Source organism: Chelmon rostratus, chromosome 15 (genome assembly GCF_017976325.1).
Source record: "Chelmon rostratus isolate fCheRos1 chromosome 15, fCheRos1.pri, whole genome shotgun sequence".
Classification (NCBI taxonomy): Eukaryota; Metazoa; Chordata; class Actinopteri; order Chaetodontiformes; family Chaetodontidae; genus Chelmon; species Chelmon rostratus.
Genome location: NC_055672.1, coordinates 685718 through 707500, shown reverse-complemented (window position 1 = coordinate 707500; position 21783 = coordinate 685718). Strand labels below are relative to the sequence as shown.

Genomic DNA, 21783 nt, shown 5'->3' with positions numbered 1-21783 from the left:
CTTCCAGGAACCTGCACACAGTTTATGAAGGAACCCGGCTGTTCCAACATCTTGGAGAACTAACCACAGATCTGTGGATGTTGGCTTCCTCAGATCCTTCTGTCTCTGCATGTAATCCCAGACAGACTCGATGGTGTTGAGATCGGGGCTCTGTGGGGGCCATACCGTCACTTTCACGCTGGAGATAGTTCTTAATGACGTTGGCTGTATGTTTGGGGTCGATGTCCTGCTGCAGAATACATTTGGGCCTTTCATGCTCCTCCCTGATGGTATGACATGATGGATGAGTACCTGCCTGTATTTCTCAGCACTGAGGACACTATTAATCTGGACCAAATCTCCAACTCCATTTGCAAAAATGCAGCCCCAAGCTTGCCAGGAACCGCCAGCGTGCTTCACTGGTGCCTGCAGACACATTATTGCACCGCTCTCCAGCCCTTCGACGAACAAACTGCCTTCTGCTACAGTCAAACATTTCAAATGTCATCAGTCCAGAGCACCTGCCACCTTTTTTCTGCACCCCTGTTCCTATGTCTTTGTGCCAAATTGAGTCGCTCGGCCTTGTTTCCATTGTCAGAGGTATGGCTTTTTGGCTTCTCCAGACAGTAGATGGGTGGTCCCACTGGTTTCTGCCGGTTCTGAGCTGATGGCACTGCAGGAAATCTTCTAGTTTCAAAGGGAAATAAGCTTGATTTGTTTTTCATCTGCTGCACTGTTTCTTTGGCCGACCACTGCGTCTACGATCCTCAATGCTGCCCGTTTCTTTGTGCTTCTTCAAAAGAGCTTCCACAACAACCACAGCACATCTTGAAACCCCAGTCTCTGGGGTCTCTGTCTGGGAGAGACCACGCTGATGCCATGTCTTACCATGGTGTATGACCTGTGACATGAAACTTCTTCCACAACCTCACCTTGGTAGCAGAGTTTGCAGCTGTTTCTGTTTCAGTTAATGACTTTTTTCCAACCTGCATGTGAAATAAACCATCATTAGCACGTGTTTGGTGTAATTGGTTGACCACACAGCTGCCTGTAATCCTAGAACATCCCTGACTGTGTGCAAGCGTACCCAAAAAAATTGATGCTGGTTTCAAGGCAAAGGGTAGTAACACCAAATATTGATTTGATTTTGATTTTTCTTTTTTCCACTCACTTTACAAAGTGAGTGGAAAAAATCCACCATCGTCCAAACAATCATCATCCATAAACATCCATTCATCCATCCATCAAGCATCCATCCATTCATCCCCCCATCACTCTGTCCACCCAACATCCGTCCATTCATCCATCAAATATCCATCCAATCATCCAAACATCCATCCATCACGCCACCATCATCATTCATCATCTATCCATTCATCATCCTACATCCATCATCCATCTACCCATCCATTCATAATCTGTCCATCTGTCATCCATCCACCCATCATCCATCAATCAATATCCATCCATCCATCACTCCATCCACCCATCCATTCATCATCCTACATCCATCATCCATCAATCAAATGCATTTTTGATTCATCCATTGCTCCACCCATTATCATCCATCGCTGTATTAATCTAACCATCTGTCCATCCATCATCATCCATCACTCCATCTTCCATCCATCCACTCATCCTCTCCTCCAGCTGTCGTTCCAGCTGGTGAAACTGTAGCATGTGAATTTGCTGCCTCACTGCTTCACCCCTCCACCTCTCCACATCATCACTCTATCCTCCTCTTCCTCACCCCCCCCTCTCTCAGTGAAGATGAATGGCTTACACTCGTCTCCTCTCCTCCATGACTGAGTGAGTGCTGATGTGAGTGATGATGCGTTTCCTGCTGCAGCAGAGCAGCGGGCGGCTGATAATTACAGTGTGAGCGCGGTGATGATGATGATGATGATGATGATATGTTCAGTCAGTGTGTGGTTATCAGGCTCAGGATCACTTTAATGTTTCCACTGTGAGAAGAAGCACCAGCATGGCTTTCTGTCCATCGGAGAGCAAAGAAGAAGCTCATGACCTCCTCAGCACAGGTCAGCTGGTCCCCCCTCAAGTGACGGTCCAATCAGCCAATCAGATGTTTCATCTGCTGATCACAGTGGTACCACCTCAGTCCTGTTTGGCTTTCATTCATCCCTCTTCTTCCTCTGCCTCATTACGTATGCAGAGGAGCCCCATGCTGTCAGCCAATCAGATGTCTGCAGTTATTTTTAGCCGTCCCACTGACTCTGCAGCTTCCTGTGAGAAATCCTTCGCTCCAGAAATAGAGTGAGAGAGCTTACATAACACAGAGAGAGAGAGAGAGAGAGACAGACAGACAGAGAGACAGACAGAGAGACAGACAGACAGACAGACAGAGAGAGACAGAGAGAGAGAGACGGAGAGAGACAGAGAGAGGATGTAGAATATGTATTTTGACATAAATAAAACAGTGAAGATAAATCTGACCTGAGATCAGTGGACAGAGACAGAGTTTTAGAGTGAACCTGTGTGAGATGGAGACAGATTTGGATCTGGGACAGATAGTGGTTTTAATATTTAGTTTCATGTCTGTCTTTTCTCTCCACTGCTGCTCTTTGGCATCAATAAATGAGAAGCAGCAGAAACAGCTCTGATCCCTGAATGAACTCTGAGTCCTGAAGTTTAAACCAGGTTCTAGTTTTTGGTTTTCCAGCCCTCAGATCAGTCCAGCTGACATGAACTCAGTCTAAGGTTTAAATTCATCCAAAAGACTGGCAGTGACTGGATCTGAAGACTTCAGATTAGACTATACTACATCTACATCACACAGTCCTGACCCAGACTGGAACAGACCTGGTCCAACTTTGGCCCCATCAGATGTCATGAATCAGATCCCTGATCAGAGACGCAGTCCTAATGTGTGTCCCTGAACAGCGTCGAGCTCTGTGACTGGATGAGTTGATTAGATGACTTTCAGACATGGATGATGTCATAGTTTTCAGTTTCCTCCTGAAGAAATATCACAGCGTGACATCACGAGTCAGAACTCAAAGTTCACGCCCCCTGCAGGTGAGAAATAAATAAACCTTCAGCTTCACTGCAGACTGAGGACGAATGTTCTTCAAGCTGCTCTGAGATCTGCTGCTCAGCTTTATTAAACCTGGATCCACAAACAATTAACGAAACACAACATGAGACTGTGGAGGATGAGTCACACACACACACACACACACACACACACACTCTCACACACACACACACACACACACACACACACACAGTGGTTAAATCAGGCCAAGCTCCTGCTGCCCGCTGAGACTCACTGCTCTACTGTACAGTCCTGAGGCTGTGTGTGTGTGTGTGTGTGTGGCTTTAAACCATTTCCTGAATTAAAGGGATGGTGAGATTAGAGCGTTAAAGGGGAGGAAACAGATCTGTGATTTTCACTGCAGGAGGTCGCTGTGTTTGGAAACACTCTTCCTGTCTGGCCTTCTTGTTTTCTGCCTCACATTTAACCCCGACGCCAAAAAAGTTGGGACGCTGTTGAACATCTAAATAGAATCATTTGCAAATCAATCTGCACAACAACGAGAGCAGATTCAATGTTCACATGATTAACATGCGGGGACAGGAACATGTGGGGACAGGAACATGCAGGGACAGAAACATGCAGGGACAGAAACATGTGGGGACAGGAACAGGTGGGGACAGAAACATGTGGGGACAGGAACATGTGGGGACAGGAACATGTGGGGACAGGAACATGCAGGGACAGAAACGTGTGGGGACAGAAACGTGTGGGGACAGGAACATGCGGGGACAGGAACGTGTGGGGACAGGAACATGCGGGGACAGGAACGTGTGGGGACAGAAACATGTGGGGACAGGAACATGCGGGGACAGGAACATGCGGGGACAGGAACATGCAGAGACAGGAACATGTGGGGACAGGAACGTGTTCTCTTTGTGTGAACAGTGACGTCTGTTGAACTCACCTGCTGTTAATGAGCTCAGGTGTGAACGAGCGGAGCAGGTGTGAGCTGCTTCACGGTCAGTGTTTGAGTGTGTTGTTGAACAGTTTGTCTCTGTTTGCTCTGATGTTGGACAGAGTCCAGGTGAGACCGGCTGGTCTCTCCCGGTGTTTGACCTCTGGCGGTGGCCTGTTTGCTGTGTTAATGTGCTGCAGGTCAGGTGACACTCCCACCTCACCTGTCTGATGCTCCAACCTGCTCGTTTACATTCAGTCTGAATGATCGTCACGCTGTCAGCTGATTTTATCATATTTCAGCAGGAACGTTTGATGCTGTGACATCATTAATATTTTAGACCACAATGATCACATGACACGGCGACTCTTCACCTCCTGACACCAGAAACTCCTGAACGGCACCGCTCACCTGCAGCAGGTCACCCACAGGACTGGATTCGATCTAATTCCTGGTTTGGCAGTGACTCTAACGACCCTGAGGGGGCAGGGTAGTTCCTGAGTGTTCTGTATGCTGCACCTTGTGCTGCCGGGCTCAGCCGGGATTCGTCCCTTATGAGGATGCGAGCGGTTTGTGACGCGGCACAGAGCACAGCGATTAGACACATACCTGGTTTTAGCTGGGAAATGGAAAATTCCTGAGCCAGAACAGGATCAGAGGGGTGAGGGGTGGAGGGGTGGAGGGGTGGAGGGGTGAGGGGTGGAGGGGTGGAGGGGTGGAGGGTGGAGGGTGGAAGGGTGAGGGGTGGAGGGTGGAGGGGTGGAGGGGTGAGCATCGACTACAGATGAAAACTCACTGCCTCCTTCTAAGAACTAAACTGATGCTGAATCAGCCAGGTTTGTTCAGGTCACTGGAAACACTCGGTGCTGCTGTCAACAGTAAACTCATGTTTACTGCTGTAACACTCAGTTTACACTCAGCCAAACATGTAATATCACATCTTTAATATCAGCTCTTCTTTCCATCAGTGTGTTAAAGGTTTGTTTGATATTTCACAGAAATCTGTGAAGGACATTTCAGTCAAACACTGTAAACGATGTTTGTTCAGTTATTTGACTTTATAATTTATAGCTTATGTTCTGTAATCAATATTGGTTGATCAGAACTTAATGCGTCAATAATATCAACTTAAAACTTTGAAACAAATCAAGTTGTCGTGTGAAGAAAATATCAGATTGTTGTTCAGACTTCAGTTTAATAAAAGACTCCTGAAGCTTCTTGAAATGTTTCCATCGTTGTCAGAAACTGTCCCCTAACAGTGATGTCACAGCGGACAGATCGAGACGTACAGCCAGCTGGTTTGTTTCTCTGGAAGGAACCAAAAACCTGCCAGAGTCTGATGGACCCGGCTCTGGTCTCTGATCCAACCGATCGACTTCATCGCAGCTCCAGAAACAAGTAGCCTGTCAATACTGTAATGATCTGATCAGTGTGTGTGTGTGTGTGGGGGGGGGGGGGGGGGGGGGGGGGGGGGTAACCACCAGCAGCCAATAATTCATCAAAAAGACATAAATAACCTGGAACAGTCCCAGAACCCCCTCAAATCATCGATCTTCATTTCTCCGTCCAAGAAAAAGAATAAAACAGAAAAAATAACAAAAAAGAATTTTTAATCCTCAGATCAAAATAAACCCACAAAGCTCCAGATCCAGAATTATTAAAAACTCCACAATCTGTCTGTCTGTCTATCTCTCTGTCTGTCTCTCTGTCTCTCTGTCTATCTGTCTGTCTGTCTAACTGTCTATCTGTCTGTCTGTCTGTCTGTCTAACTGTCTGTCTGTCTATCTCTCTGTCTGTCTCTCTGTCTGTCTGTCTCTCTGTCTGTGTCTGTATATCTGTCTGTCTCTCTGTCTGTCTCTCTCTGTCTGTCTGTCTGTCTCTCTGTCTGTGTCTGTATATCTGTCTGTCTCTCTGTCTCTCTCTCTCTGTCTGTCTGTCTGTCTCTCTGTCTGTGTCTGTATATCTGTCTGTCTCTCTGTCTCTCTCTCTCTGTCTAACTGTCTGTCTCTCTGTGTGTATTTCTATAATTGATGTCCAGATGTTAATCGATGTGAACAGACAGCTGTTTCAGTCTCAGATTGAAACGTCTCCTTCAGTTGAATCCACTGCTCCGTGTTTCCATGAGTGTGTGTGCATGAGTTAGTGTGTGTGTGTGTGTGTGTGTGTGTGTGTGTGTGTGTGTGTGTGTGTGTGTGTGTGTGTCTGTGTGTGTGTTTGTGTGCGCGCTCGGTTTAGATGATTGGTTGCTTTCAAATTGTCTTTCATGTAAATCCAAACACGTTGGACTTCTGGTTGTCAGGTGACCTGAGGATGTTTCAGGAAGTTGTTCTGGACATGTTTTGATGTTTTGTGAGGTCCACAGTAATGATCTTGTTCCATAGTATTTTAGTTTAATTTTTGATGCATGTGCTTTTCTTTTTCTTCTCCTCCTTCATCCCTTGTTCGCGTCAGGTGCTTCTCTTTATGAAATGTAGTGCGTCACTGTCAGAGCTGTTCTTCATATCTATGAATTCATGATGAGTCTGGATGAGTCCACCTGAACACACACCTGATCTTACCTAATGTTCATCAGTCTGATCAGGAAGCGTTAACAACAGGACAGGATTTCATCCAATCACATGCTCCCATAGCTGCTCTTTAATCTGACCTCTGTGACCTCATGCTGAGATAAATCACTGCTGACCTTTGACCTCTGCAGCCCAGTGGGACTCTACCTGTCCTCAGGTCAGTTACCACCAAACAACAACAGACTCATTAATCCAGAAACTCATCAGCGTTCTTCCTGTTCTGTGTTCTCCAGAGTCTGATGAGGAGATACACACAGGTTCATCCCTGTGACTCCACACACACATACGTACACACACACATGCACACACACACACACACACACACACACACACACACACATTCGTACACACACAAACATATGTACACACACACGTACACACACACACATACGTACACACACACACATACGTACACACACACATGCACACACACACACACACACACACACATTCGTACACACACAAACATATGTACACACACACGTACACACACACACATACCTGTACACACACACACATACGTACACACACACACACACATACGCACACACATGCAGAAATACTTGAAATCTTCACTTCAGTGAAAGTACAAAAGTATTTGCAACAAAATCTAATTAAAGTACCAAAAGTACCAAAAGTAGGTGGCTCACTGCTCGAGTAGTTTGTCAGTGGTCTGTGGTACTGATGTATTTAGCCTAGCTTAGCACAAAGACTGGAAGAACAAGGACATTGTTAGCCTAGCGCTAACAAAAGAGAAAACAGATCCAGCAGCAGTTTAGAGTGACTCAGAGTGTTTGTGTGTGTGTGTGTGTGTTCTGGTCAAACTGTTGTGTTTCTGTTTGGGTCGTACAGTTCTACTTAAACTCTACAGTTCTTCATGGTTCTACTATAATTCTTATGTGGTTCTACCTTTTCTATCCTCTGTTTAAATTTTACTGTGGATCTGGTTCAACTAGAACCTGTTCTACCTCTCTGCTGCTTTCCATCAGGTTCTGTTACTCTGCTGTGGTTCTGTTTGTTGAAGCTCTGCCACACTGCACAGGTTCTACTAACTCTCTGCTGTTCTGTCCTCGTGCTGTTCAGGCTGTAACTGTGGTTCTGTCCTAGTTCTACCTAAGCTGTGCTGCAGTTCTACTCAGACTCTCCTGGGTTTTCGTGTTTCTGTCTAAACTCTGCTGCGGTTCTATTTAAGCTCTAAAGTTCTGCTGAAACTTTTTTACTGAAACTCAGCAGCTGTTGTACTCAAACTGTGGTTCTAATTAAGTTCTACGTGAACTCTATTGTGCTTCTAGTTGAACTCGACTGGAGTTGAATTTAAGCTCGTGCTGTGTTCTGCTTCGGTTCCTGTGGACCCGCTCTGTGGTTCTGTCCTGGTTCTACTCAGACTCCCTGCTGTATTTTGTCTTGGTTTGAAACTGCTTCCTGGTTAGACTCGACTGTCTGTCGGAGGTGTTCGGCCTCTTCAGACGGAGCCTCTGATTGAAGTGCATGCTGGGAAGGAAACGGTCTGTGGGGGGGTCGTGAGAGTGTGTGTGTGTGTTTGATGACATCAGCAGGAAACATTAGCAGAGTCATCGCAGAGAAAAAAAATCCAGACTCTAAAAATAGAAAGGAGAGAAAAAGTAGGACAAGCAGATCATCCACACCTCCTCCTCCTGCTGCTCCTCTTCATCTTTCTCTACTTCTCTTCTTCACCTCCTCCTACTCTTCTTCACCTTGTCCTCTTTGTTCTTTCCTCCTGTGTTCATCCTCCTCTCTTCCTCTTTTTTTCTTGAGCTCCTTTTGTTTTCTCGTCACCCCCACCTCCTCTCCCCTCAACTCCTCCCCTCTCCCCTCCTCTCCCCTCATCTCCTCTCCTCTCCCCTCCTCTCCCCTCATCTCCTCTCCTCTCCTCTCCCCTCATCTCCTCTCCTCTCCTCTCACCTCGTCTCCTCTCCTCTCCCCTTGTCTCCTCTCTCCTCTCCTCTCCTCTCGTCTCCTCTCCTCTCCCCTCCTCTCGTCTCCTCTCCTTTCTCTCCCCTTGTCTCCTCTCCTCTCCTCTCACCTCGTCTCCCCTCCTCTCTTCTCCTCTCCTCTTCTCTACCCTCGTCTCGTCTCGTCTCGTCTCGTCTCGTCTCGTCTCCTCTCCCCTCCTCTCACCTCGTCTCCTCTCCTCTCCCCTCCTCTCCTCTCCTCTCCTCTCCTCTCCCCTCGTCTCCTCTCTTCTCCTCTCCTCTCCCCTCATCTCCTCTCCTCTCCTCTCACCTCGTCTCCTCTCCTCTCCCCTTGTCTCCTCTCTCCTCTCCTCTCCTCTCCTCTCGTCTCCTCTCCTCTCCCCTCCTCTCGTCTCCTCTCCTTTCTCTCCCCTTGTCTCCTCTCCTCTCCTCTCACCTCGTCTCCCCTCCTCTCTTCTCCTCTCCTCTTCTCTACCCTCGTCTCGTCTCGTCTCGTCTCCTCTCCCCTCCTCTCACCTCGTCTCCTCTCCTCTCCCCTAATCTCCTCTCCTCTCCTCTTCTCTCCCCTTGTCTCCTCTCCCCTCCTCTCCTCTCCCCTCATCTCCTCTCCTCTTCTCTCCCCTCGTCTCCTCTCCTCTCCCCTCGTCTCCTCTCCTCTCCTCTTCTCTCCCCTCGTATCCTCTCCTCTCCTCTCCCCTCATCTCCTCTCCTCTCACCTCGTCTCCTCTCCTCTCCTCTCCCCTCATCTCCTCTCCTCTCACCTCGTCTCGTCTCGTCTCCTCTCCTCTCCCCTCATCTCCTCTCCTCTCCCCTCCTCTCGTCTCGTCTCGTCTCCTCTTCTCTCCCCTCGTCTCCTCTCCTCTCCTCTCCCCTCCTCTCGTCTCGTCTCCTCTCCTCTTCTCTCCCCTCGTCTCCTCTCCTCTCCTCTTCCCTCCCCTCGTATCCTCTCCTCTCCCCTCGTCTCGTCTCTTCTCCTCTCCTCTGATGATGAACACCAGGTTCAGGTTCAGCTTCAGGTGTTTCAGGTCACGTTCAGGTCAGAGGTCGTGGTGTCGTGGTGACGATCAGGATGTGCCCCTGTGATGATCCAGGTCAGATCCAGTCCAGTATCGTCCCAGATCCTGACCTTGTGAAACTGATCAGGTATCAGCAGAAGGTGCGGCTGTCTCTCAGCGCTCGTCATCAGTAGCTTTGGTGTCAGCTGGTGTAGGAAATGAACCATTTGAACAGTTATTCAGAGAGATCGTTAAAGGATCGGTAACGAGCGTTGCTGTCGGCTCAAGGCTGCAGGTGACAGATCACCTGGAGCTGGACGGTTCAGGGTAAACCTGGAGATGTTGAGCAGCGTCTCAGCGGTGAGTCTCAGTGTTCGTGCTGCACACAAACTCCCACATATCAGAGCCGCTCGGGCAAAAATAGAGTCAACGTGTAAAAATAAAAAACGAGTGGTACAACACGCAGGATGCCTCGCAGCCGCCGACGCAGAAGCTGCTCACAAACGGCACGTCATACCTACAGGCCTGCAGCCCGATCCAGATCAGGGTTAGTGGTCCAGTCTGCAGCCCGTCTGCTCCGCCCAACACCGCCAAACCTCCTGTCAATTAAAAATTCATTTCCTGCTGACCTTTTTCCTCTGCTGCTCATTTATAATTTCACAACTTTAATTAGCTGAACTGGTTCAGACAGACGGCGTTCACCAGAGTTTGGCCTCAGATCTGACCTGAAAATCCAGGTGGTTCAGTCTGAGACTCACAGATCAGCTGCACACCTCGCTGCTTTTAAGGAAGTCTGCTTCACTCCCTACCCAGACCGCCTCTGATACCCAAACAGACACCCAGCCATCGTTTAATCCCCAAATTTAATTCCTGAAACTTAAGATCAGCTTCTCTGGTTTGAATATCACTGAATTTACCGTCAGCGCTCGTTTCTGCTGCGTCAGACATGTAATGAACAGATTCACGCTTCAAATCAGCTGTGATCAGCGCGGGTGCTGATGGCCGTCAGCTCATCGGATCGATGCCTCCCAAACTGTTTCACTGTTAAATATCTGAACACGTGTGTTTGTTGGACAGATAATGTCTTTTAATGTGACTGGAGGTCTTTAACTGTTATATATTCTGAAAACTATATTATTATTATATCACTCATACATATAAACTTGTAGATGTTCTTAAAGCGTGCTGTAAAACTCTGTGGCTCTCACATGAACAGACTGTGTGACTCTGCTGAGCTGCAGGATGATGACCAGGACTGAACCTCGCCGGGGGACACGGGGACATTTTTACTGAGCTTATTAAACTTTACTTCCTGTTTCTCCTGCATCACGTTCACTTCACAGGACAAACTTTGAGTCTGTGAAATGTCAGGAAAGCTGTAAAAAAGCTGTTAACACCCAGCGGATGCTGTTCTTTACTGCGGTTTGAGGGACTCAGAAGCCACGCCGCCTCCTCGCCGCGTGGTTCCCGTGACGGCAGGTGGAGAAGATCCTGCAGGCTGTAGCGTCTGTTTAGAGGCTAACAGCTCCCTGAAAGCTGGTTCACACGCAGTTTTTCAGCTCGCAGTAAAACACAAAGCCAGGTGCTCCACGGAGACAACAAAACACAGGAGCTGCTTTTATTTTGACATCAGAGGTTTTCTCTCCACTACAGATAAAGGTGCTCAATTTCTGTATGAAACCGCTCGCGTGTCGAGGCGGCAGCGGATTTTAGGCGGCGTTGAGGCGTGCGGGGGCGGATCAGAGCGGCTGCCGCAGGTTTAAAGTTTATTTTACAGAAAGACAAGAATGTGCAAAGAAAGCTGCAGAGTTTACAGACTGACGAGAAGAAAGATGAGGAGGAAAAATGTTAAACTTCAGGATAATTTCTACAGAAATAAACTGAGAGCTTGTTTTCAAGCTTGAGTGAGGAGGTCTGCTCTCATATTAAAACCGATATTCAGCAGAAACAGACACAGGGACAAAAACAGCTCCGCACTACAACAACCGATGCCATCCAAAACAAACAGAGGGCTTTTACTTTGAAACACTTTGTATTTTTATCAGACATGTTCATACTGTATAATTCCAGAAATAAAGGCTCCTGTTCCAAATAAAGGCCTGGTTCTCTCTGCTGCTGAAGCAAACAGGGTCACTGGACAGTCAGTTAACTAGTCGAACGTTGCTACCCTCACTAGTTGGCCCCAGAAAGTTAAACTCAGTTAAACTTAGAATTCCTTTATTATGGTTCAGTGCTGTTTAAAGTGTGATCTGGTCTCTCGAGTCTGGAATCTTTTGATTCTTCATCGCTGCTTTAGAAGCATCTGGAGCTGTTGTCAGAGCAACAAGCATCAAGTCTGCATCTTATTGGCAGCTGATCATCCTGATCACCAGTTTTCATGATGAAGAGGGGCCTGCATCTCTACATGACAGAATATACAACAAAATAAAAGCATGTTTACCTTAAATCTCAGGCAGCCATTTGTATTTGAACATTGCTTCATGTCTGCAGTTCACAGTAAACCGTCTCGGTCCTGACCCCCCTAACAACAGGCTGCACTTTTGCAGGTTTTGGGTTTAAGGACTTGTTGCTCTGACAGTCGTTCCAGATGAGTCTTAAACCAACTTCAGAGAACAAAAAGATCCAGACTCGTTAAATCATCGACTTTGTGATCCGGATAACTCGGTTACCCACGTATGAAGACTGAGGTCCAGGACTCTGGGTCATGTAAACCCCTGATCTTGGTTTCTGAACATTCTTTGTTGGTTCAGGACAGAGATGGTGAGGAATCAGTACTCTGACTCAGACCATCAGAAACCTGGAGATGAAGAACCAGGTTTTTCATGTTCCATGTAAAGATCAAAAACAGGATAAGACTCAAAACCAGGATTCTAGGGCACACGTGGACGTTCTCACTGAGTCCTGTTAGCATATGATGTTCATTCAGGTGGTGTTTCTAACAGAACCCATATTGTTCGGTTCCGTTCGGACGGCACACAGAAAACACAACAATCAGTCTATGAATAGTGTTGTTTTAAAGGATAGCCTCTCGCACAGAGCTGCTGGTAGCATTAGCATTAGCATTAGCAAAACTCTTAGACATTATCACACATGCACAATACCTGATGTCCCGTTCAGACTGTCTCGGGTGTCCTGGTCTTGATGCTCTTGAACTGAAATAGACCCCAACCATAATTTGTCCTTTTCATATGTGCTGAAAGTCATACAACAAACATGTTAAAGTTGTTGTGTCTGCACTGTTGTCGTCCACAGCGCCCCCTACTGTGCGTATTGTGCACTCAGGTCAGGCCTGTAACGTTGAGGAGGAGCGCTACAGTGAGAGAGTCTACACCATCCGAGAGGGAGAGACTCTGGAGCTGCAGTGTCTGGTGACGGGACACCCGCGACCACAGGTAACAACTCGCAGGTTTCACTGGGAACACTGGGTCTACTGGGAGGAGGAGGAGTAAACCGAGTTAGCATTAGCTTATCAGCAGAGGGACAGGTTATAATGGCCGAGCTGCACACCTGTTTTCATGTAGGGGGAATGAAACAGCAACCAGCCAATACAAGCTACTGACACTGTGATCCATCATAGTTATACTGGTTATACTGGTTCACACTGGTTATACTGGATTATACAGGGTGATACTGTTTTTTTATTTATACTGCTTATACTGGCAATACTATTTACCTTTTTGGATTTGTACTGGAAACACTGGTCATACTGGTCCAAGTTGTTACTGGTTGTCCAGTGTACATATAATGTACATGAATAAATACAATAACATTTAAAGCCCACAGAACCTTCACAGCCCACAGAACCAGATCCCCAGTGAGCCCACATATACTGTTCCACTCACTGCTGCAGACTGCCGTGCATACTGAACAGTGATCAGTGCACGTGTGAACGTCAGCTGTCTCTACGGTCCTTCGTCGTGTCCCGTGCAGCTTTAGTTCTTTAGTGTCTGTGATGGCTCGATCTCTGCTGCTCCGAGATCGTCATGGCAACTGACCACATGGGAGAATATCGATGATAATGAATAGTGATATTAAATAAACCGTCTCATGTGTTTGCCCACAAATTAAAATCTGACAACAGCATCCATAGATGATCCACTGATGGAAGGGTACATTTCCCTCAGGTCTTCATTAAATCAACAATGATTCCTTTTGTCTTACTGACAATAAGTCTTGACATCATATTGCAAAGTCTTTCACTTCGCTCCTATTGGCCCTGTCGTCACTGTCGCTTATCATCCAATCACGGGGTGTCATCAGCAAATGTTAGAATAGTTCTGTCAATTGTCAATGAGAGCAATCATGGAGAGGAGGAGGAGGAGGAGAAGAAGAAGACGGAGGACGAGAAAAGCTGCCTCTGATGTGTGGGCTCAAAGAGAGAGAGAGACATTTAGTGTGAGTGATGAAGAGGAGAGGGGGGGGGGCGCTCAGAGGGAGGGAGACTGATGAAGACGCGATGGAAACGAACACGAGTGGAGAGGATGGAGTCAAAGAAGGGTCGGATAGTTCCCAGTGAACTCCGCTGTTCGTCTCCGGCCGTCACGCTGATCTTCAGAACTCGACTGCGTTCGCTGTGTACACAAACCTCAGTAATCAGATTACAGCGGACTTCTCCACTCAGCTGATTTGGTGATGTCATGTAACCAGGTTTCTAATGGGCTTTTACGAAAGGCTGCAGGGAGACGAGGGAGCAGCTGAGGAGCTGGAGGAAGGAGATCCTGCTCCTGCCTCACAGAGGCAGAGGAAATCCAGTAATTCTGTCCCACGTACCTGCTGCAGGTACCTGTGGAGTCACAGTAACAGGTAACTAAGGTGCATGTCCACACGTTTTCTCAGGTGTCACCTGGTTACTACTGGTTACGTGATGAGGGACGTCTCATCTCATCAGTTAAACATCCGGCTCGTTGCAGCTGAACAGACGCAGTTTGTACGAGTGCTGCGTCGTTTGACTCTAACAGAGAAACTAGAACACTGTCAGCTTCAAGTGGGACAGAAACCCTCAGTGTTCACATCCAAACAGTTCACTTTTCAGAAGGCTTAGTCGAGCAGAACGAGAGTAAAACCTCATCAGGGGGTTCGCTGCAGTTTATTGTTGATGATGTTTATTTCCCAGCAGTGATGTCAGAATAAAAGCACATGAAGTGTTTGTGCTGCAGCTCATTAAAAACTCTGCTGCAGACTGGAAACTGCGTCTTAATTAACTGTCAATTAACTGAACTGAAGTCTCACAAGTGGAGGCTTAACTGATCCTGAACACACACACACACACACGCATGCACACACACACAGACACACACACACATGCACACACACACACACACGCACACACATACACACACACACACGCACGCATGCACACACACACACATACGCACACACAGACACACACATGCACACAGACACACACACGCACACACACACACGCACGCACACACACACACGCACACACACACACATACACACACACACCCGCACACACACACACCCGCACACACACACACACGCACACACACACACACATACATACACACACACGCACGCATGCACACACACACACATACGCACGCACGCATGCACACACACGCACTCACACACACGCACACAGACACACACAGACACACACACACGCACGCACGCATGCACGCAAGCATGCACACACGCACGCACACGCACGTTTGGTTTTCATCCCTTCCGGGGACATGACATGTACATTCATTTCCTGGAGACTTACCCTAACTGAAACCACTACTTGCCTAACCCTTACCCTTACCCTAACCTTAACCGAAGCCTAAGTTTAACCCAAGGCTTCACCCTAAAATGTAATGATTTACATTATGAGAACCTGCATGTTGTCCCCACAATGTCCCTGTAAACATGTTTATGTCCCCACAACGTCAGTAATACATGGCCACAACCAAACACATGCATGTGCATTTGTGTGTGTGTGTGTGTGTGTGTGTTGGGGGGTGTCAGTGTGGGCAGGGTCATTGTGGGGGGGGTCCAGGTGTTGTTAATGAGCTGCAGTGGAGAAACTGTTCATTTCACCTGTGATGTCACACACCTTTTTGAGCTGTAAATCTTTGTGATGACATCATGATGACATCATCAGTAGGTCACTCTTCTTCTTTTCATACCATTCCTCCCCCTCATCACTCCTCCTCTTCCTCCTCTCTCCATCTCTCTCTTCTTCCCTTCTTTCCTCTTCCTTTAGTCTTTCTCTCTGCTGTCAGTCTGTTGAGGCTATAAATAGAACAGCTGCTGGCACACAGTCACACACACACACATGCACACACATGCACGCACGCACGCACAAACTCTCACACACTCTTACACACACTCATGGCCACACTCACACACACTGTAAAAAAGCATTTTTTTCTCTCTGCATCACTGCAGAGCTCAGCTTCCTCTGCATTTTCTTTCATTCCCTCGTCATCCTCTTCTTCTTCATCATCCTCTTCTTCATACCCTCTTCCTCTTCTTCTTCTTCTGTCTCAGTTTTCTCTCTCACATCTGATTTTTTTTTCTTGCACTGAAATCATGAGCAGGTTAAAATTTCCAGCGCCTTCTCGTTCTCAGGTTACATAATTAACAGTAATGTGTAAAGAAACAACATGAAAGAGTTTTCTTTCACTTTGACCTCGTGTCCAAACAGGAAGTAATAATCACATACAAATGTTTGTCTTATAATTAGAATGAGTGATGAAGAGTGTTCATATCATCCAGATGTTAGAGGAAAACATGCAGGTTTATGAGAAATCTCGATAATCTGTTGGTGGAATTATCACAATTTAACTGAAGCATGACCTGAAGCTACATGTGACCAAACAAAATGAAGCTTAAATGAATCAAATAAAAAGAAACAGAAGTTTGCAAACAAAAACTGCAAAGTGGAGTTTGAGAAACTGGGAGTCAAAGCTGGACTCTTTAAAGACGCATGGAGCCACACTGAAAACTGTTCATTTAACTACAGCTGAAGCTTTATGATCATCAACATCCAACCACAACCAATCACACGCCAGCATCACACTCGCAGCTGACGTCTGACCGTTTGACAGGGAGGAAAGTGAGGAGAACAGTGTGGAACAATGCACATGTACTTCTACATGATTAATCAAAAATCATGTTTCATGTTTGTCAGGACACAACGTTAATCATAAAGTGCTTGTTAAACCAGTAAAAGCCCTCTGTTTTCATTCTTTATTATTATTATTATCGTCATTATTATTACTGACAAAAGAAGAAAATACTTTAGTTTAGAAATGTGTCTGTTTGCATGTGCAGAAATCTGCTATTAAGAAAGATCCAATAAGACACATCACGTGACATCCAAACACATTTACAGAGAAACGTAGAAGCTACATTTAAAGCAGCAGCAGGTACTCGATGGTGAGGCCTGAATGACGACGAGGCAGAAGAAAAATTAGTGCCGTCAAACATTGATCAGATTTATTACACGATTAAATATGAATTAATAGCATATGTCAATATTTGCTGTGAGAAGTATTTATAAATGTCTCAGTTCAGTCACAGTAGCTCTAAGCAACAACCTCCAGACTGAGAAATGAAGGCGCCAAAAACTGCAGTTCTTTAAATGGCCACTGGAGGCAGCTCCAAAATCCCCATAGACCCCCACATTGAAACTTCAGCAGAAATAAACACGTTTACAGCCCGGCACATAGAACAGGTTTGGTCTGTACAGCTATTTTACAGAGATTTTAATTAACTTTATATAAATAAATTACATTAAGCTTACAGTTATGTATAACTATGGGCGTGGCTGCTTTGAGTGACAGCTAGCTGCTAGGTTTCAACGACCAGGCTTCATTCAGCTGCCTCAGCTCCACCCTCGCGCCACCCCTTTGCCCATTTTTGGAGTAGCTCAGAGTTTGTCGGGGTCAGAAGATGGTGACGGCCGGAGTCGCTGAGCTTCACCGGTGAAGTCACGGAGACTCTGTTTTATGCAGTCTAGGAGTAGCTCTCGATGGCATAACGTACTCAGACTTGAAGGACCTCTTTGAATCCCTCGGCCTCCCCCACTCTGATTGGCGGCATGTCTCAATCCTTTGGCGCACCAGCTGGATGATGGCCTCGGACCAGTGCGCATCACTCTGTGTGTGTATGCAAATTCACCTGTAGGCCAGTGATTGTGAACCACATCCAGCCCCCAGAATAGTGATGAAACTGGATGCATAAATGTTTAACAATAACATAAATTTTGTAAGATTGTGAAAATATTAAACAATAAGGCCAATTAGGCCTGCATGATGTCATTGTTTAATTAAAGTCCATCCCTCATAGCAGTGGCGTGCACAGACTTTTTGAAGGGCAGGGGCGAAAAGGACTTCACTTGAGCATGCCTTTTGGCGTCCAAGTGACTGCAGACCTGCTGATTCAGACCACACTGAACTCAGTGGACTTCAGAAACTGACCGATGAGACCTCATCACTGACCTGTGTGGTTAGTACCACACCAGCAGTGCCGGAAGAAATACTCAGGTCCTAACTCAAGTAGAAATACTCGATTACAAGTCCCAAATTTAAAATTCTAACTAAGTAAAACTACAGCAGTACTGTCAGCTTCATGCAGTAAAAGTACAGCAGTACTGTTGGCTTCATGCAGTAAAAGTACAGCAGTTCTGTCGGCTTCATGCAGTAAAAGTACAGCATTACTGTCGGCTTCATGCAGTAAAAGTATAGCAGTACTGTCAGCTTCATGCAGTAAAAGTACAGCAGTACTGTCGGCTTCATGCAGTAAAAGTACAGCAGTTCTGTCGGCTTCATGCAGTAAAAGTACAGCATTACTGTCGGCTTCATGCAGTAAAAGTACAGCAGTACTGTCGGCTTCATGCAGTAGAAGTTGAAGTGCACCCTCTGGAGCAGAGTTGGGCCCCTCCAGAACAGCCGTGCCTCTGAGATGTGGTGGAGTAGAAGTAGAAAGTGGATAAACGAAATATTGTAGTAAAGTGAAAGTACCTCTAAACTGTAGTAAAGTACAGGAGGTTCCTTCCACCGCTGTACTGCAGTAGCTTTAACACAGGTCAGTTCGTAGCGTTGGTGGAATGTTGTGACTCCAGAGACGTTGTGTTAATTGGACGCTGTGCAGAGTTTGTGTCATCGCACAGATCCAGGATCTGTGGACTGAGAATATTTTTAGCTCATTAATCGTCAGTTCGCTGGTTTGAGGCCGTTAACCGTCTGTCTGCTCCACAGACGCTTCACTCCAGCTGGCAGCGGGGCGAGCGACATGTGGGAGGACTGTACCGTGGGAGAGCGAGGGGGGGGCGGGAGGTAGGGACGATGGAGCAGGTGGGACAGAAAGAGAAAGAATCAGGGTGGAAAATATGCTGACGGAGGCAAGAGCGGAGGTTTAGTTTGAGAAGGACGCAGCAAAGTTTTAATGTTCGAAAGTCAACCGAAAGAGAGACACGTTTCTGTGAATCCGGCAGAAAACGGTGAAACCACAACATCTGGATCATCTCTCTGCCTTCAGGTGGAAGTCATTAAAACTCATTTTCATTCACTCCACAGATTTATGTTCATAAACTAAACTTCACTTCAGACCCCTGCTCTGTTTTTCACTTCTCAGTGTACATTCACTGAGTCGCCTGTGCTTTCAAACAGCTGGAACAATTCAGGAAAGAGAGACGAACGATTCAGATCAATCCCAGAACAGCAGAAGGACCGTGTGAAGACAGAAACAGGTACGACAGGATCTCCTTCCAATGAGTCCTGCACCAACAGAACCTGAACGACGAAGCCACCGCTCCCGAAGCTCCATGAAAGAGCCGGACTGCGGTTTGTGGACACATGAAGGCAAAGCTCTGACCTCAGTCCAACATCTGTGGGCCTGATTCACCTCCAGGTCTCTCAAAAGGACTGAACGGAAACTCCAACAGCCGACTGTGGAGCTGCTGAAGCCTCTGAGCCAAGTTAGACGAGTCCGAGACAAATACTGAGAGAACGGAGCTGGTGGGGGTGTGAGGAAAGAAAGGAAAGCTGACATTAATCATCCCTGCTCTTATTCTGACAGTTCTTAAAGGAAAGTCCTGATGATGATGATGATGATGATGATGATGATGATGTGTGTGCGTGTTACAGTGTTCCTTTTATTTTTATGTCAATATTAATTATCTGTTGCTTTAATTGTAGTGTTTATCATACAGTTTGAGAGAGAGATGGAGAGAAGAGATGATGATGATGATGATGATGATGGAGGAGAGGAAGGCACAGAGCAGGTGGGGGGGACGGATGGAAAACTGACCAACAGATGCTGAATGAGGACAAATCTGGACCACACACACACACACACAGTGGAAGTTAATCTGCGGCAGGCTAATACAGTCTGGCATTGATTCAGTTTCCATCTAAACTGGAGTCCTGTTAGCTACACCCCCTCCCACCAACACACACACACACACACACACACACACACACACACACACACACACACACACAGTGTTGCTGCCGCAGTGCCTCTGAGCCTAGTATACTAACTATACCCCCCCCCCAACAGATCCGTTGGACTAAGACGGCGGGCGGAGCCTCGGATCGTCAAGGTGACTCATCTCTGCACAACGAAACTCTGAAGATCGATAATATCAGCCGCCACCAGGGGGGGCGCTACTACTGCAAGGCTGACAACGGGCTGGGATCCCCCGCCATCCGCTCCATACGGGTCGACGTCTACTGTAAGATCACACACCCACATACAGCATGAAGCCATGAGGCAGCTGGTCTTAGCTTAGCATAAAGTGAGGGGGGTCCTGAGATGAAACTGGTCTGGGTCCTGGTTTAGTGTCTTGGAGAGATTCTGGGCTGCTGGATGAATGAAGCTGCAGGACTGTGAGGATTAAAGAGCAGTTAGCAGCATTAAAGCCTCCTCCTGACCTACATGTCTCCTCGTCATGTGTGACAAACACTTTGTGTTGTTTGTGCGACGCGTTGCTCGTTGTTTTTGACCTACATGTGTGGAAGCGATGCATCCGCGGCGGCGGCGGCGGCGTTCCTCCCCCGGAGCTCTGCTGGCTGATGATCCGTCACAGTAAACATGAGACGGAATGTTTCTCCCTGCGGAGGCGTCGGCTTCTGTTCACCTTCATGTTGATGCAACTGGGAGGCAGAAAATTCCATTAATGCCGTAAAGAAATGTTCTCGGGGTGTTTTTATTCAGCTGCGTCCCTCATGTATGTCACCTGAAAAGTTTCCTCAAAAGTAACAAAACCAGGAGGAAACAGTACGCTGCAGGCGTCGTTGTGTAACAGCCATAATATCCGGAAGGATGTTTCTTACTGGGATTACAGGGATTTAAGTGGTACCTGAACGCATCATGGCTGAGTGCTTCCTTCAGGGCACGGAGGCTTTCACACAATGTTTCCTCCATGAAACGGCAGGAGGAAACCGGATGAATCATTAACCCACTACCACACCCCGACCTGCAGCCCATACAGCAGGCCTGGCAGTGCATTGTGGGAGCTGCGGCAGGCGGGAGCAGATTGTTTTGGCCTCTGTTTACGTGCAGCGGCTGTTTTTGAGCGCTGACGTGTTCAGCGTGCAGGTTGGAGTTTGTCGCTGCTCTGTGTGAAGTGAATTAGCGACCATTAGCCTCTCTGCTGGCGGCGGCTTCAGAACCGGACTCATTAACGCAGCGGAGCCGGATTGGTCGGTCCCTGTCAGCTGACCACGGCGCTCACTGCGTTTCCAGCCAATTAAAAGGGCTCCGGCTCTGCAGTGCCACAGGAAAACTGACCCCGCTGTTTGGAAAACATGACAAAGTGTAAACTGTGAGGCTGCAGGAGGAAGCAAACCTCCGCTGCCTCCACAGGAGCTGTGGTGTAGATCTATATCTGTAGCTCAGGAGGCAGGAAATGAGTCCGCTTCAGGGTCTGATTATGCAGATTCTTTTTACTCCACTTTACACACAAACTTCACCTCTTCACCTCTTTTTTCCTTCCTTTATCCTCTCTCCTTCTTTTATTTATCTTCATCTTGTTCTCCTCCTCCTCCTCCTCCTCAGACCTGGATGACCCCGTGATCACGGTCCATCAGAGCGTCGGTGAGGCGAAGGAGCAGTTCTACTTTGAGAGGACGGTGTTCCTTCGTTGTGTCGCCAACTCCAATCCACCTGTCCACTACACCTGGCGGAGAGGCCGGGAGGTGCTGACGCAGGGCTCCGACTCCGGGGTGGAGATCTACGAGCCGTTTTTTACACAGGTGAGGAAACACACCTTCAGTATGTGTTACTGTTATCATGTACTCAGGGCCTGTGTTTCTCTCTGTGTCTCTGAGACGGAAATAAGTCCTAAAGCCGCGTTGCTGGTCCTCCTGTCAGGCCTAGGACTAAACGTTTACTGGGA

At 47.2% G+C, this 21783-nt stretch overlaps 1 protein-coding gene across 1 annotated transcript in view; it reads left to right on the top strand.

Annotated features, from left to right (window-relative positions):
* mdga2a (MAM domain containing glycosylphosphatidylinositol anchor 2a) overlaps positions 1–21783 on the top strand; it is a 74604-nt gene that overhangs the window by 11259 nt on the left and 41562 nt on the right. Inside the window, exons 2-4 of the mRNA XM_041954237.1 lie at positions 12681–12820; positions 19944–20118; positions 21444–21640. Of these exons, the coding sequence (XP_041810171.1) occupies positions 12681–12820; positions 19944–20118; positions 21444–21640 (512 nt within the window). The remainder of the gene's footprint in view (positions 1–12680; positions 12821–19943; positions 20119–21443; positions 21641–21783) is intronic.